The sequence below is a fragment of the Myotis davidii genome, unplaced genomic scaffold (genome assembly GCF_000327345.1).
Source record: "Myotis davidii unplaced genomic scaffold, ASM32734v1 scaffold125, whole genome shotgun sequence".
NCBI classification, from domain to species: domain Eukaryota; kingdom Metazoa; phylum Chordata; class Mammalia; order Chiroptera; family Vespertilionidae; genus Myotis; species Myotis davidii.
This window is the reverse complement of record NW_006299390.1, coordinates 3,266,317-3,282,166: the sequence shown is the minus strand read 5'-3', so window position 1 is coordinate 3,282,166 and position 15,850 is coordinate 3,266,317. Positions and strand designations below refer to the sequence as shown.

Below are 15,850 nucleotides of genomic sequence, written 5' to 3'. Positions count from 1 at the left end.
GGAGAATGCCCGGAGCCGCCGCCGCCGCCGCCGCGATGCTGCCGGCTCAGGAGGCTGCGAAGCTGTACCACACCAACTATGTGCGGAACTCGCGGGCCATCGGCGTGCTGTGGGCCATCTTCACCATCTGCTTTGCCATCGTCAACGTGGTGTGCTTCATCCAGCCCTACTGGATCGGCGACGGCGTGGACACCCCGCAAGCCGGGTATTTCGGGCTCTTCCACTACTGCATCGGCAACGGCTTCTCCCGGGAGCTGACCTGCAGGGGCAGCTTCACGGACTTCTCCACGCTGCCCTCCGGCGCCTTCAAAGCCGCTTCCTTCTTCATCGGCCTCTCCATGATGCTCATCATCGCCTGCATCATCTGCTTTACTCTCTTCTTTTTCTGCAACACGGCGACCGTGTACAAGATCTGTGCCTGGATGCAGCTCACCTCCGGTGAGTGCGCGCTCACCTCCGCGGAGGCGGGGGACCCCCGGGCGCCGGAGCTGGAGGGGCGGGAGTGGGAGGGGCCCGGGCTGTGCTCGCCGCTGGGGGCCGAGCAACTTAATCCGCTCAGGCGTGGGGATCCGGGGTAGCTGGAACCCCCGGAGGCCGGAAACCCCGGGGTTCCCGGGACCCGGCGCGAGCGACTTGTCTTGGGGCTTTTGAGAACCTCCCAAGAGCGGGGACGCCGCCCCTCAGGGTCCGCCGGAGGCAGGGCGTGCGCAGGGCCGAGTCCACTCCGAACTGAGGGTGGGGAGAAGCCGGGTTCAGGGCGCGCACGGAAGCCCCAAGGAGGGGCTGGCACGGCCGGGCGGAAAGCCGATTTGGAGAGGTTGTCGTGGAAGGAGTCAGCCTGCGCTGCCCCTCTCCGGGACGGTTTCTGTCGTGGGTCCATGTGTGTGGAATGGTGGTGGCTGGAGTGGAATTGTTTCTCTCTGGTCCAGGCAGTTACAAAAAATTTATCATGCATCTGGAGACGAATAAATCTGAGTTGTTTTGGGTTTGACCCTTTTAAGAAAAAGGTAGCTTAGGGCTGTTCCTTGGCAATTCCCCGAGGTCAAGTCTTGGGCGTGCGTCCTTGTCGGAGCACAGGTGCTTCCATTTCGTCTTTCCACGGAGAGGGGTCTTGAGAGAATCAAGGTCTCATTTTTGGGAAGTGGCTTCAGGAAGATGGGCAGAGAGGAAAACCTATTTCGTTAGCATCACGGTCACTCTTTGCCTGTTGGGGATAGGTGGTTGTTAGCTGGAGAATAGGAAAGTATTTCTTTTTTTTTTCCTTTTGAGCATCAAAGTTACTTTCCCCCCAGGGAGGATGTGGTGCATTTCCTGGTGGCTTCGGAGAGTCATGAGACAAAACTGACTCCTTCCTCTACCTGCCATGGAGCTGATTCCCACCCTGCCAGCCACCTGGGGTGCCCTGCCTCTGCAGGCAGACTCCCTTCTCAGACACCGGACACCCTCTTTTCCCAGCATTGTCGCGGTCCTTTTGGTTTTATGGATGGTCTGGCGTGGAGGGACCAAGGCCATCTCAGGCAGCCAATTTTTTCTCATGTGTATTTTGTTTTATTTGATGGCGTTCACACTTCAAGATTTTGCAGTTATTTCTATGCTCTGGAAGGTTTTCTGGGGAGTAGGGATTTGACCCCTGAGTTTACCAGAGTGTCCTAGACTGATAAAGTCTTTAAAGGTGCTGGACAGGCGAGATCAGGTTCATGATCTTATATTGGCAGTTTGATATAAGAGAAGCTTGTGGGAGGCCAAACGAGAATGGAAGTACTCGCTTTGTATTAAGTTTGTATGAGCTGCTTGTGATTCGCCATGAACTGTGAATGTGCCCCATGTGAAAGGCAAGAGCAGAGCACCAGTAGAGGCCCCCACACACATACCATTATCCTCCGGAAATGTAAGAGTTCTCTGCTTTGCAGGCTGTCCTTCCATTTCAAACTTCTTGAAGCACCCCGCCACCACCGCCCCCCCCCACACACACTGTTTTCATATATAATGTAAACTTTTATGGCCATTTCACATGCAGACTAACGTTGAGATTTGGAATAAATTAGTGTATTATAGTTGTTCTTGACACTTAATTCTTGTTTGACTTTGAAGACAATAGGACATTGAGGATGCAGGTGTTTTAGAAAAAGAGGTGACCCTGTGCAACTCATTTTAATTTTTCTAAGTTAAATGACCTATTTAGACTGGTGATTCAAATTAGATTGATTTTCAAAGGTCTGACTGTAATTTGCAAGTGATTTCTCAACAACATATTTCTAAATATTTTATTTTAATAAGATTTTTGTACTCTAAACCAAAGGGGTTTTCTAAAAATTTCTTTTAAGAAGAAAGCAAGCCATCTTTGGAAAAGAATTACCAGCTTTGAAGTTAATACAAACTGCAACTATTAAAATATTTTTTCCTTCCTCTTCCTGGAATAGAGTACACAAAAATAACTTGTTCTGCGGTAGTGAAGCATAATGTCTTTTTTCTAGAAATTTTACATAAATATACCACCTTGTTTCCTATATGTCAATGCAAAATGTGATGGTAGCCTTTGTACTAAAGATGATACAAGGACATTTACTTCATTTTTGGAGTGGTACAGGTCCTTAAGTTCTAGACATACTTTTAAAATCCTTTATTTGCAATTTATTTGATATTTTATTTCTAGATAAACCACAGAAAGACATAACTTTATTAATGAAGTATATTAATTAAAAAGAATGGATAATGACAATGGAGCAGTTAAGAATCAGTCAGTTATATCCACATATTTTTCTGAGGAATGGTTTACAGAAGATATTTATGAAGAATGTCATATTTAATGTGGTTTTGTTTTTTTAATATATTAGATAATGTATCTTATTATTATTTTTATTGATTTCAGAGAGGAAGGGAGAAGGAGAGAGAGATTGAAACATCAAAGATGAGAGAGAATCATTGATGGGTTGCCTCCGCACACCTCCTACTGGGGATCGAGCCTGCAACCCGGGCATGTGCCCTTGACCGGAATCGAACCCAGGACCCTTCAGTCCGCAGGCCGACTATCTATCCATTGAGCCAAACCTATAGGGCTAATGTAGTTTTGTTTTTAAATCTCGTGACAGTAACAAGAAATTTAATATAATATATTATAAGTTACTTTCAAAGTTTAGTTTCTAGCGTTTAGACTATTCCTTTTTAATGTTAAGGAGACTTTTCATACTTTTAACTGTCCCAAGGCTAACTCAAGTGTAATGTGCTAGCTATGAAAGAGACTGTACCATTTGCTCTTTAGAGACTGTTTAACCCTCACTGAAAGTCAAGTGATTAACTTGTGTATTTAGTTATGTAGGCATTTTAATATAGTAACATCATTAATTAAAGTCAGGCAGAATATAAAATCCCATATGAAATGATACACGAAGGTGATGAGGCAGATTTTCTTGTGGCAATACAACATCAAGAATTATTCTTTTTCTGATTCTGAACAATAAACTAGAAAAAGTACCTAGTTTATTGGACCTGACAATGCTATTGCTCTTCTATATAATTAACGGTGCTATTATGAACACCTGCCCTCTTCCTCTTGCTCTCCCCTCTAACTCATTATTAACCTCAGTGGAGTGAAACTTCAGAACAAGGAGCTAAAGTCGCACTACTGTTGGATGTGGTCCTATACTTAGGGGCCATGCCTGATATAAAGACTGACGACAGAAAAATAATACATGTGCTTTCAGGAACAACCCAGAAGGAGGAGTATGTGTCCTCCAGGTTTCCCCGTTGCTCCTTTCTGGGCATCGGGCGGATGTGCTCTTCTTTGACCTGTCAGGGAGCCCGCCAAGCCTGCTCACATGGGTGGCCCTGAGCGTGTGGAGTTACGATGCCTGTGCTCTGAAAAGGGAACAAGGTTGGGATTTACTCAAGTTGCAGACTCAGCATTCAGGACCAACGCCAGTTCCTAGCAATGGCTGATGCTGAGCAGTATGAGGAAGCAAGATCTTGCCTCAAAGAGCTGCTAATCCATCCTAAATTCAGTTACATAATCACCATTTCTTTGGGGGGCGGGGGGAGGGGTTCCCCTGCCAGAGTACTTTAAACACTTCCCCAGATACAGAGCAAAGAATGTATACCACCACTGAGGGCAGTTTTCATTTCCTAACAACACATTCTACTTTTAAGAATATTTTATTTACTAAGTCAAACTTATAGGGAAATTATTTGAAAATGAGAATTTAGAAACTGGTGGGGTTTTTGTTTATTTACTTTTATGTCATGTGAAAGGAATATGACAGAGTAGAGGGAAAATACATTAATGTGAATGTCAAAACATGATTTAAAAATATTTATACTGGCCGAAACCGGTTTGGCTCAGTGGATAGAGCGTTGGCCTGCGGACTGAAAGGTCCCGGGTTCTCCTGCACGCCCCCTACTGGGGATTGAGGCCACACCCTGTGGTGAGTGCCATGACAGGGAATTGAACTGTGACCTCCTGGTTCAAAGGCTGATGCTCAACCCCTGAGCCACACTGACCAGGCAAAACAAATGATTTTTATAACAGTGAGATTTTGAGTGACTATGTGTGAAAAATGACAGGATCCATATAACTCATAATATATACTATCAGTTGATTTTTTTTCGTTAGTGCAAGGCTGCACATTTAACAGCTTTTATCCACTGTAAAATGTTGACAAGATACTTATATACTTCTATAAATCATAAATACATACACACATTCTTACATACCTTACCAGAAAGTGGTATCAGATACTTAACATGAAACGATTATTAAGTGATTATTGCTTATGTATGGTATGAGGCTCTGACCCAGTAAAGAAAGTCCAGATGGCCAGGTCAGTATATTACATTTTATGTGCATACCTTAGAAATCTTTCAAAGTAAACAAAATTAAAAAAATAAAATAAAAAGGAATAGCAGAACATATAGCTATAGTTGCAGTATGTGGCTCAACGCACTTTTATGTGTGGTGTAATGAGATAAACTGAGCAAAGGGGAGTAGAAAGAACTTCAGATCACTGGGAATCGAGCAGCCACCTCTTGGTGCATGGGATGACACTACCAACGGAGACACACTGGCCGGGCATTAGGAGAATTTTAAAGTGTAATTTGCATAATAGATTTGAACTTTGGGGGTCACTACCAGCTTTAATTAATATGATTTTTCTTTATAATGAGTAAACTGGAATTTTTATTGGATACGAGGAAAGACCAAGGAACTGACCTTTATCCTTAACAATAACCAGAAAATAATAACAATGGAAAACAAGAGGCTGGTGCATTTAGCAAATAGTAGATAAAATATTTGATGACTTAGACATAAAGCTGTTATGAAAAGTCACTGAGGCATTTGTAAAAAGAAATAAACCAAAAACAATCTTTTCCAGAATGCTAAATGTTCACATAATTAATATCATGCAGCTCTCAAATTATAGCCACGATTCTATGACACTCCTACTACACAGGATCATTGTACCATTCATAGTTAAATTGCCCTAACTATAATCTTGAGCACATTTCTCATCTCTTTTCCTCAAGTAGAACAGAGAAATGAGTGGCTTGCAAAAAGAAGATAAATAATTTTTTGATCAGTCTAGACATGAATCTTATTGAACTTCTCTTGGACAGAATGAAAGAAGAAAGCAAACCTTTCTGAAATAGAGTTGCTGGCATGAAACTGTTTTTTTTTTGTTTTGTTTTGTTTTTTAAATTTTATTTTTTATTACAAAGGGTATTACATATGTGTCCATCCCCGAACCCTCCCCGGCCTTCCAGCTGCAGTTTGACACTCTGTTTGAGGCAGCTCTGCCTCTGTATCTATTATTGTTCAAAAGTTTCTAATGGTCTCAATTATCCATGAATGAGTGAGATCATGTGGTGTTGAATTGGTCTCACAAACCTGGACTCTGACATCTTCTCCAGCCTAATAAAGCCAGGTCTCCGGCAGGGTAGGGACTGTGTGTATGTGTTTCATAGGAGAAGGGATTGCAATTGACAGGCTGAGTGAAGTTAGTCTAATTGCGTGAAGTCTTGAGATTATGGCTTATCAATGAAAGAGCTAGTGGGAGAATAGTGAAAGGTAGTAACATGAATGGTAAATAATAGTTGATCAGAAAAGATTTCATGCATAACTTAATCAAGAGTATTCTCCATATTTCTTTTCCCTGTTAGAAAAGAATGGCAAACCGGAGTTTGAAGGGAACTCACCTTTAGTTTCAGTACCGAATGCGTCGTAGTGGTTGATTTTTCTTTATTAAATGGCATTTAAATATATAAAATAAATATCAAAAATATAAGTCTTTGTTTTACTATGGTTGCAAAGATCAAAAAATTTCTATATGTGACGCGGCACCAGAGTTAAGTTAGGGTTTTTCAAAATGCTGACACGCCGAGCTCAAAAGGTTCGCCATCACTGGTCTAGAGACTATCGGTGCACATAGTCTATGAGGGGAGTGCCCTGTACAGCCCCCTTTTTTTGTTGTTGTAATGAAGATTAAGAGTGAGACATAAAATCAAAATCGGAAATGTCTATTATCATTGTCAGAGGGCTCAGTATTTGAAAACCAGCTGTGAAGAATGACAGGGATTAGAAGAGTGACACCAAAAATAAATGAAGGATGAATAAAAAAGATTGGAAAAAATTCAAGGTGGAAAAGCCTATGGAATTTGATATAATCAATGCTTAAAAACGCATTTACACAGGACAAGCAGAAAGCTGGAATGCGTATTACAGTGCAAAGCTGTGTGCAAATCTCAATTACCAAGAAAGAAAAATTATGGCTCCACCCCCTTCCCTCATGCTGGGAGTTATAATGGATTCTAAGATCAAGGTATTCAAGGGAGAGATGATTGAACTTCTTGTATGGTAGATGGGAATGGAGGATTAAAATAAGCAAACCTAAGAAAGAAAGGTCATTGTAAAATTCGATAAAAAGCGTTCTATAGTTTCTCTTTGGAAATCTAGTTACAGATTGTGAAGCTAAATTGATTTGTAGAGTGCCTTTAGTGGGGAAAGAGAACTGACAATGAGCACCTAGGGTAAATATATTTACAGAACATTTTAATTACATGTATAGTATAAGCTAGATTAATTGAATTTATCTAAGATTCAGATAATAACCAGGAATATTGTGGATCTATGGAATACCAAATATTAGTTAACTGAATATTCACATTTTAACCAGTTAACTGGACAAGGTGTAGTACTGACTAGTTGGTATTTTTTTTGAAAATCTTTATAGGAAAAGGAATGCTGTACTGCAGTGTTTTACAAATATAGTTGGTGACACTTTGATGGGTCCTGATATCAATTCAGTATGTAAGTGATCAGCATTAAAACTTGGATTGAAACAAAATAGAACATATGAATATAGATAATAAAGATTTTATGAAACCTTTATTTCCTAAAATATTTACATGTGTGTGTGCGCGCGCACTGGATTGCGATGTATAATGTAGTACTTACTGTGGGCTGCAGTCAAAATATTTGGAAGACACTAGTCCAGGAAAATGAAGACATAATATGAATTTGGAAAAATAATTTTCTCTTTTCTGGAAAATTGTGAAAGTTTTGTACCATCTTATAGGTAATTTTATGTTAGAGGGTAGAGTAGGTAAAGTATATGTAGCCAAAATAATTTGAGACATTTTGCTTTTCTTTTCTCACTTCCATTAATGACTTTTATTGCTAGTATGCCCCAATTAGATTATGGATTTATTGAAAAGACTTATTTTTCCAGGTGTGATTTTATTGGGCATTCATGCTATAGAAAATGGCATGGTCCATCTCTGAGCAACAATCTAGCCAAGCAAACATTTAAACAAGTGCCAAATTGATATTGACTCATACACTTTTATAAGTTGGATGGATGTTAAAACTTACTTATAAATAACAATGGTAAATGCTAACTATTGAGCAACCACTATTTGCAAAAGCTTTAGTCTATTATGTTTAACCTTTACAACAATCCTACAGGTTAAATATTATAATGCCCATTTTTGAGGATGAAGAAATTGAAGCTTAAAAATTGTACTCAGACTCCTGCCTTGGAGTCTGAAAGAAATTAAGAGTCTTGCCAAAATTACATCTTGGAAAAATTGAGACTAACACACATCCGATTCCCAGCACAGCACTATTTCTACCACTTTCTTTGGCTCCCAACTTAATGTACAGTTATTTAGTATAAGTCTTCAATATGCACGTTCCCCATTCTGCATCAACGTGATACAGAAGGAAGGGACTGCTATTTACAGGGAAAATAATTGCCTACATTTTTACCAGATTTCTCTCTTCCGACATGCTTGGGTGTGACAAGGTACTCCTCATCCCATCCTTTTCAGTTTCTGAACCTAGAGCCTGTGTGGTTCTTTGCCCACACTGTCCCCTTGGTTATATCTCTGATCTCATTGCTTTCAATCTGTGACTGGGTATCCTATAGGACAAGGGCACATGTCAGCATTAATGACTCTGTATCATCTGTTGTGTCCTGAATCAAAAGCAGAAATGCTCTTTTTTAAAATTTTTTTATTTAATTTATTTTTTACAGAGAGGAAGGGAGAGAGAGATAGAGTTAGAAACATCGATAAGAGAGAAACATCGATCAGCTGCCTCCTGCACACCCCCTACTGGGGATGTGCCCGCAACCAAAGTACATGCCCTTGACCGGAATCGAACCTGGGACCTTTCAGTCCGCAGGCCGACGCTCTATCCACTGAGCCAAACCAGCTAGGGCATAGACTTGCTTATTGATGGTGGTGGTGAAAGTGGTAATGGTAGATGGGATCACCAAGTCACACAGAGGGTAATGATAGACCTGGCAGCTTCTGGAAGCATCAGAGTTGGGAAGTGGTTATAAGATTTGTGTCTTGGCTTGGCCACTTATTGGTTGGATGACTTTGGGTAAGTTATCTAACTGCTCTTGACTTTTCATGTTATTTTTCTAAGTCTTATGTAATTGTATTCAAGATACATACAAAGAGATTATAAGTCATGGATATTAAAGATATCATCTGTTAACCAAGTGTTTCTGAGCATTTACCAACAAAGTAAACGTTGGAAAAATAAAAAATAGAGTAAAATTAAAGCAGAAGGCAAATATGGTATAATCCTAGACAAACACATAGATATCCAGAGTTAGAGTTCCTCAATATAATGACATTAAATAAAATACCTATCTTCTGTGTTCTAGGATTATTGAATTAATCCATGTAAAATGTTTAAAAGTGGAGCTAGCACTCAATAAATGTTAGCTATGATTACTGTTATTATTACTGCTGCTACCATTAAAGAGAATAGGGCTGGAGGAGTGATAGTATTCAGAAAACTTAGTAGACAGAAAGATCAAACTCACAATATACAAGTTAAAGGACATTTTTGTTTTACTACTTGTATATGCCAGACCTACCTTGTTCTGAGGATCAAGAAAGATAATGGCTATGGAATCATTTTAGAAATCACACAGTATTGTATAAATGCCATTGTGATTTCTATAATGGACATTGTACATTACTAACAAACGCCATATTCAGTTAAGGGTTTAATTTGTATTAACAGGGTCTAGCTCTTCCATTTTATTTGTCTAGAGTAATGACTCAAAATAATGAGAATGTATTTTGGAGATAATTTTAAACTGCTTAATAATTTCAACAACAAACTTGGGGTGGGGTGGGGGGAGCCATGTTTTAAAGGCATTGTGAGCCAATCTTTTGATTATGTTAAGACCTAAGTACTTAGGCATCCTTAATTTTCCCCAAGTGATGTGGAAATGTCTAAATTATTTTTTCCTCACAGTTACCAAAAGCAAAATGGAATATTCTCAATATGTAATAACATCATATAACAACAGGAACAAATCCAAAGCAGCATTTTTTCCTGACTGTTTTAAATGTAGCTGTAATGTTTTGAAAATGGTTTCTCAATATTACATCTGCGAACCTTTATTTTTCTCCCAAAGCAAAGAAAGCAGTGATTTAAGATTCTCCGATTTATGCTCAAATGACAATTATATTGCTGTTTTTTTTATTAACATGCCAATTTCTGTAGCTTTTCTAAAGAAGCTTAAAAAAACAAACCCCATCATTGCTTGTGATTAAAATTTTCATTTCAAGTTTAAAAGCATCAGCTTATTATAAAATGAGAGTATCAGCTATTACTACATCTATGACTGTGACCTAAACCACTGGATTGAAAACTGAACAAATGAACATTCTCTGCTTTACATATTATATTACCAATATCCCTTTTATGGCGAATACCCAGCGTTGATGTTGACAAGAGAACTTATGAACTAAGTATCTTGAGAGGTGCAGGTGCAGAGCTGCTGGTGAGCACAGCGAGACGTCCTGTAGGTCATTGTGAGCAGCTCTGCTCTTTAAGACCTTTCGGTCTCCTGGACAGGTCTCTCCAGCAAGATGAGCGAGGATGGGGAAATGGGCAGATCCACCCCAAATCTTAGTTCATTTTGCTGAAGACCCCTCCATTCGCTGCAGGATGGGCTCTAGAGGGAGCTCCAGCCCTGTCATCTTGTGCTTCTCAGGACGTCGCCTTTTATAGGGTCAGGTCCAGAGCCATTTTCACCCTGACAGTACTTGTAACATTTTAGAGGAAGGAGCGTAGAGGATAAAATATGAAGCTTGAAAAAGAATGAGAAAAGGGATTTATCCAGAACGCATGCAGTAGGAGGAAAGCTCCTTTTACCTACAAGGGAAAAGCCAACTCCTCCTGTAACGCATTGCCTTGATGTAAATTCTTTTAATTAGTCTCTATTACACCTAACCTAGGAAACTTTTGTGACTTGAGTGGCCTGCATTTTTAGAGGACCCATTGGCATGGTCTTCCACTGGAACATTTTGACTTGTTTCGTAGCCTGGAGATGGACACGTTTGTGTAACTTGGACATCACTGGAGAATTCAAAAGAAGTTGAGGAATTCAGAACTACAGGATTCTAAGCAGCCATTTGATCTTGGTGGCCATGAACTATGCATTATAATTGCATCTCTGCAGCAGCCCAAGCATGTTTGCAAATGAAAAAAAGTAGAGCTTGAAATTCCATTTCTTGGGAAACTTTAAGGACTTTTCAGAATTTAAAAATAATATTTACAATAACTCAGAATATGGACCCCAGCCACAGGCAAATAATGTGTCATAGGATCAGAATAAAAAATTGCATCTCATCTCATTACTAGCTCCAACCTATCTTATTTGAGTCTCCATTTCCTTAAAAAACAAAAACAAACAAACAAAAAAACACACCCAACAATAACAACAAAAAGAAGGAGTGACTGCTTTCTTCCTAGCTGTTGCAACTGGGCACAGTTGTACACTGTCACATAGCTTTTTGTCACTAGAACCCACTTGAAAAACACACAAATTCTGTTCTTTTTTTTCCTTTCAAAACATGGGACCTCAGCTCAGTATGGTATCTATTTTATTTTTGGGGGGACCCTGAAGTGCAGAAAGTTCATTAGAGAAAACCTTCCAAAAAGCACACTTTCCGGCTTAACATCAAGCCTTTATTTCCATCTTACATTCAAAAACATTATTTTTAGCCCTCACAAAATGTCCCCCTCATTAGCCCCAGTGCCTGACTCTGGCCCCAGTGTCTACTGAAGTGTCTGTGCCTGGATAGGCCAGAAAACCAAAACCTGTCCTGGTCCTGCAGTTCAATACGGCACCCTCCCATTCCTGTGGGACTCTTAGAAGACGAGGACTGATTTACTGTGTGTAGAACAAAGGAGAAAAGTCCTGCAATCAATATGAGTTCATTCATTTGACAAGGGCTGTTCTCTTCCGTTGTGCACTGTTGAAGAATTGATTTCTTTTTTTACACAAAAGCTCTAGAAAACCAGCCGAATGACTGAGAGGTGGTCCCTAAAACTTAAGTTTTAATGGTGTTAGATTTATTCAAGTAATAGAATGAGTCTCATATATGATTTTTCCTTCTCCAAGTTTCATGATGACATGAGAATTTATTCTCAAATGTGTAAAGTATTATCTGTTTAGTGTAGAAGTATGACTTATATGAAGGCAAGCTTGACCTTGTACAATGAAAGAGAAGGTGATTTACATTTCTATTGTAGCTATAATGTTACTTAGCCTAGCCATCATTCTGATTTTGTTTAATATTTGCAAAATGAATTATTTCAGTTCATCTCCAAACATGTTATGAATAACGTATTTTACATTTTATGAATAATATATTTTACATTTGTGTATATGTGCCTGTGTGTGTGTATAGTGTAAAGAAGAACAATAAAATGACCATTTGTATATCTGCCACCCACTTTCCTCATTATATCCACTCAGACGTAGCCACTTTACTGAGTTTTGTGTTATTAGTCTACATTCCTTATAATACTAATGCAAATATACATGTAATATACATATATACATATAATATGTATAGTAGTATACACATTCCTGAGTAACACATTCTTTACTTTTGGTCTTTCTGTTTTTAAAGGAAATGCTTTTAATATTTCACCATTTAGTATGACATATGGAGTAGATTCTTTTCAAATACTATTTATTACGTCAAGGAAGTTCTCTTATATTCCTACATTGATAGGGAGTTTTTAGATTGTGAATATAGGTTGAATTTTATTGAATGCATTTTCTGGATCTCTTGTGATGATCAAATGACTTTTCTGAATGAATATATATTGATAATATGAATTATAATGCTAGATTTTCTAATGTTGAAATGATCATGCATTTTAAAAACAACACTTGATATACACTGTGAGTCTCAGACTCTAATATTTTATTTAATATTTTAAAAAGTATTTTCATGAGTAAGGCTCGTCTTTTTATTCTTCCTTTGTCATACTGTCTGTATCTGGTTTAGGTATCAAGATTATATAAGACTCATAAAAGTAGTTGAGAATTCTCTTTTTGAGTTTTTGAAAGCATTTATGTGCTATTGGAATAGTCTGATCCTTTTGTGTTTTATAGAATTATTTTATAAAACTGGGTCTCATATTTCTTTGTAGGAAGATTTGAAACTACTGATTACAGCTGTTTGATGGTTATAGAGTCATTCAGATTTTTAATTTCATCTTTAGTAAATTTGTAAAGATACATTTTTCTAAGAATTTTTCCATTTCATCTACATTTTTAAATTTATTGGCATATAACTCTCCATATTCTTATAAGCATGTAAGTTGTTTGTAGATGTCGTCTTTGTTTTCTTTATATCAATTTGCTAAAAGTTTGTCAGATTTATTAGACTTTATAAGAGCCAATTTTATCTTCATTGTTCATCTCCATTACCTTCTGTTTCATAGCATTAATTTTTGCTTTTTATTTTTATTTCCTTTTTTCTATTTGATTTAGGTTTATTCTCCTATTCTTTTCTAATGTCTTAATTCTCTTCTACTCATTATTAGCTGCTACAAACTTATGGAAAACTGCTTATATAGAGTGAGACTTTTGAAGACATCATCATTAAAAATTTTAATTAGGAATTGCATGTAACCATCTCAAGCATAACCTAAAAGGAAAGAAAATAGATGTTCATGAAAGAAAGTTCAAGTTACTTATTAAAATATTTACAAATATTATGGTGGCATCATTTATACAAAGTCAGAATATTTAATCTTGAATGTATATCCAATATATGTGAAATTTAATATTCTACTTTTCTGATATGAAGTAAATATAATAAATGTTTTTGCAAAGTTTACATATAGATGCTCCCAAATACTCTTCCATTTATTCTAGTAATTGCTATTGTAATAATATAATTTTTAAATGTGTATCATGAAAAAGATGAGTAGGAACTCTAAACACTACCATTCAGTTGGTGCCACCAAGGTCAGTGTCAGCTTTACTGTTCAGCTGTTACTTTGGATTCTTGCTTTATCTTTTTTCTTACCTCTAAGGATTTCTCTTACAATGAGCTCAGCCATGTGTATTAAAAAATGTTCTGGATATTTATGCAGAATTTCGAGGTGTTCTATTTGAAAGGGTTTGTTTGTTTGTATGTGTGGGTTTTTGTGTTTCTTTTTTTGGTCATCTGATCTGCCATATTGCCTAAAATGTAAATCCATGGATGATATTCAGTTGACTTTGCTTAGTTCTGTGGCCTCATATACTCTAAACTTCAAAGTGCCAAGTCACCAATTTATGTCATTGCTAAAAGAGGGACAGGATCAGAAAAATGTGGATTGGTGTATGCAAACTAATTATAATTTCTGATCCTACTATTCAAAACTCATGAATCTCCCACAGTGAGTTATGTCATATTTTTCTAAGCTGGACTATATATTAGGAGCAAAGGAATGAAGAACTCCACTTTCAATGGCTTATGCATATAAGGTAATTAATTTCTCTTAGTTTTAATATAAAAATACCAAACAAAATCACAGAAATACTGTAATTTGGGTTCTCAGTCTTTTTCAATTCTTTCAATCATTAATTTTATCATTACTTATTGTGTGCATATGATGTGTATTAGAGAAGATCGGGAGACTGAAATACTTTCTAATATTTAGGATCGCTTCGTGATTGGTCTTCCTAGGTTTGGAAAGAATTTTGTATCACTAATAAGAAAAGTGTGGAGGCAGCTATATCACAATAGATAGATAAGTGCATAAGCTCTGAAACATCTGGGTTTGTGTGGTGGTTGCTTCATTTACAAGGTCATTGTGTGACCTAGGGACAGTTTTTTAGCTTATCTGTGTCTTAGGTTCCTCATCTGAATAAAAAATCATCATTGTTGGCATCATCATCATCATCATCATTATCACTGTAGAAAGGCAGTCCCAGAAAGAACAACAACAAAGTAAAGGACCTAGTGGTTATTGTTCTATATAAGCCCCCTATGACCTCATTACTTTATTTCTCTTTTAATCTAGAAAAGAAATCATGAACATTTTGTAGCTGTCATTTCATTGCTACTCCGTTATTGTTGGGCGAAGCTCTTCCCATTCTAGGTTCGTGTGGGGATTGATAATAGTGAGAGAAGAGAGAAAGTTGTGGAACTTCCTGGAATGGGTGCCCTTTCACCTTCTTTTTGGGGTGGAGATGGGATCTGTAGAATGATATCAATAGGACTCACACAGGAAGTGTAGTCTGCAATTGCAGCTCCTTTTGATCTTCTTACTGGAAGCTTCTTGAGGGCAGGGGTCATGGCTGTTTTCACCACCATTGTACATCTCGTGCCTAGGATGCCTGTTGTAAATTTGCCTTATCTCCCAATGCACTAACTGATGCCACAACTCAAAGCTCTATTCTAGGAACTGGTATAAAGACAAATTCTCTGCTCTTTTTAGAGAAGGGGTCAACATAGGTGATTTCCCCACAGAGTCAGTGCAACTGAATATCTTATTATTTCTGTGTGATTTAAACTCTACCGAAGAAAACAGGTTTTATTTTTATGGTTTAATAATTTTGACTTTACCACAAAAAATAAAAATGTTAGAGAACCAAGTAGACTCTAACATATTTGAGTATAAACTTGTTTTCAAATAGGTTATTATCCAAAAGAAATTCTTTTAGTTCTCAGCCTTTAAAGTAACAACCGTACAATCAGAGTAGAACAAGGTGGGAAGATCTAGAGGACAAAGGAAAAGACAAAAAGACAGAGAGCAGTATAATTCAAGGAGCTAAGCAGATGGGACTGGCATGTGACAGAGCAGCAGTAATCTTGCGCAGTTTCCACTGTCCCTGCTCCATTTACGTACATTTATATAAAGGTTGCAAGAGGAGAACTGATCAGGTACCATCTAATCAGGGAGCCCCAAAACCTTTTTGTTCCTCCTCCTTCCCTGCCTCCTTCTACTTCTTTGCAAATTTGAGTTGACATTCAAATTCTCTGGGAAGGAGAAAAAGCATGGAGTTTATAAATGAAAAAAAAAAAAAAAACCAAT

General features: G+C 38.0%; 1 protein-coding gene across 3 annotated transcripts in view; it reads left to right on the top strand.

Moving 5' to 3' along the window:
- Nucleotides 1-5: 5 nt before the first annotated feature.
- LHFPL3 (lipoma HMGIC fusion partner-like 3) overlaps nucleotides 6-15,850 on the top strand; it is a 461,462-nt gene continuing 445,617 nt past the window's right edge. For all 3 annotated transcript variants that reach the window (XM_006774897.2, XM_006774899.2, XM_006774898.2), the window contains exon 1: nucleotides 6-438. In XM_006774897.2, coding sequence (XP_006774960.1) covers nucleotides 6-438 — 433 coding nt within the window. The remainder of the gene's footprint in view (nucleotides 439-15,850) is intronic.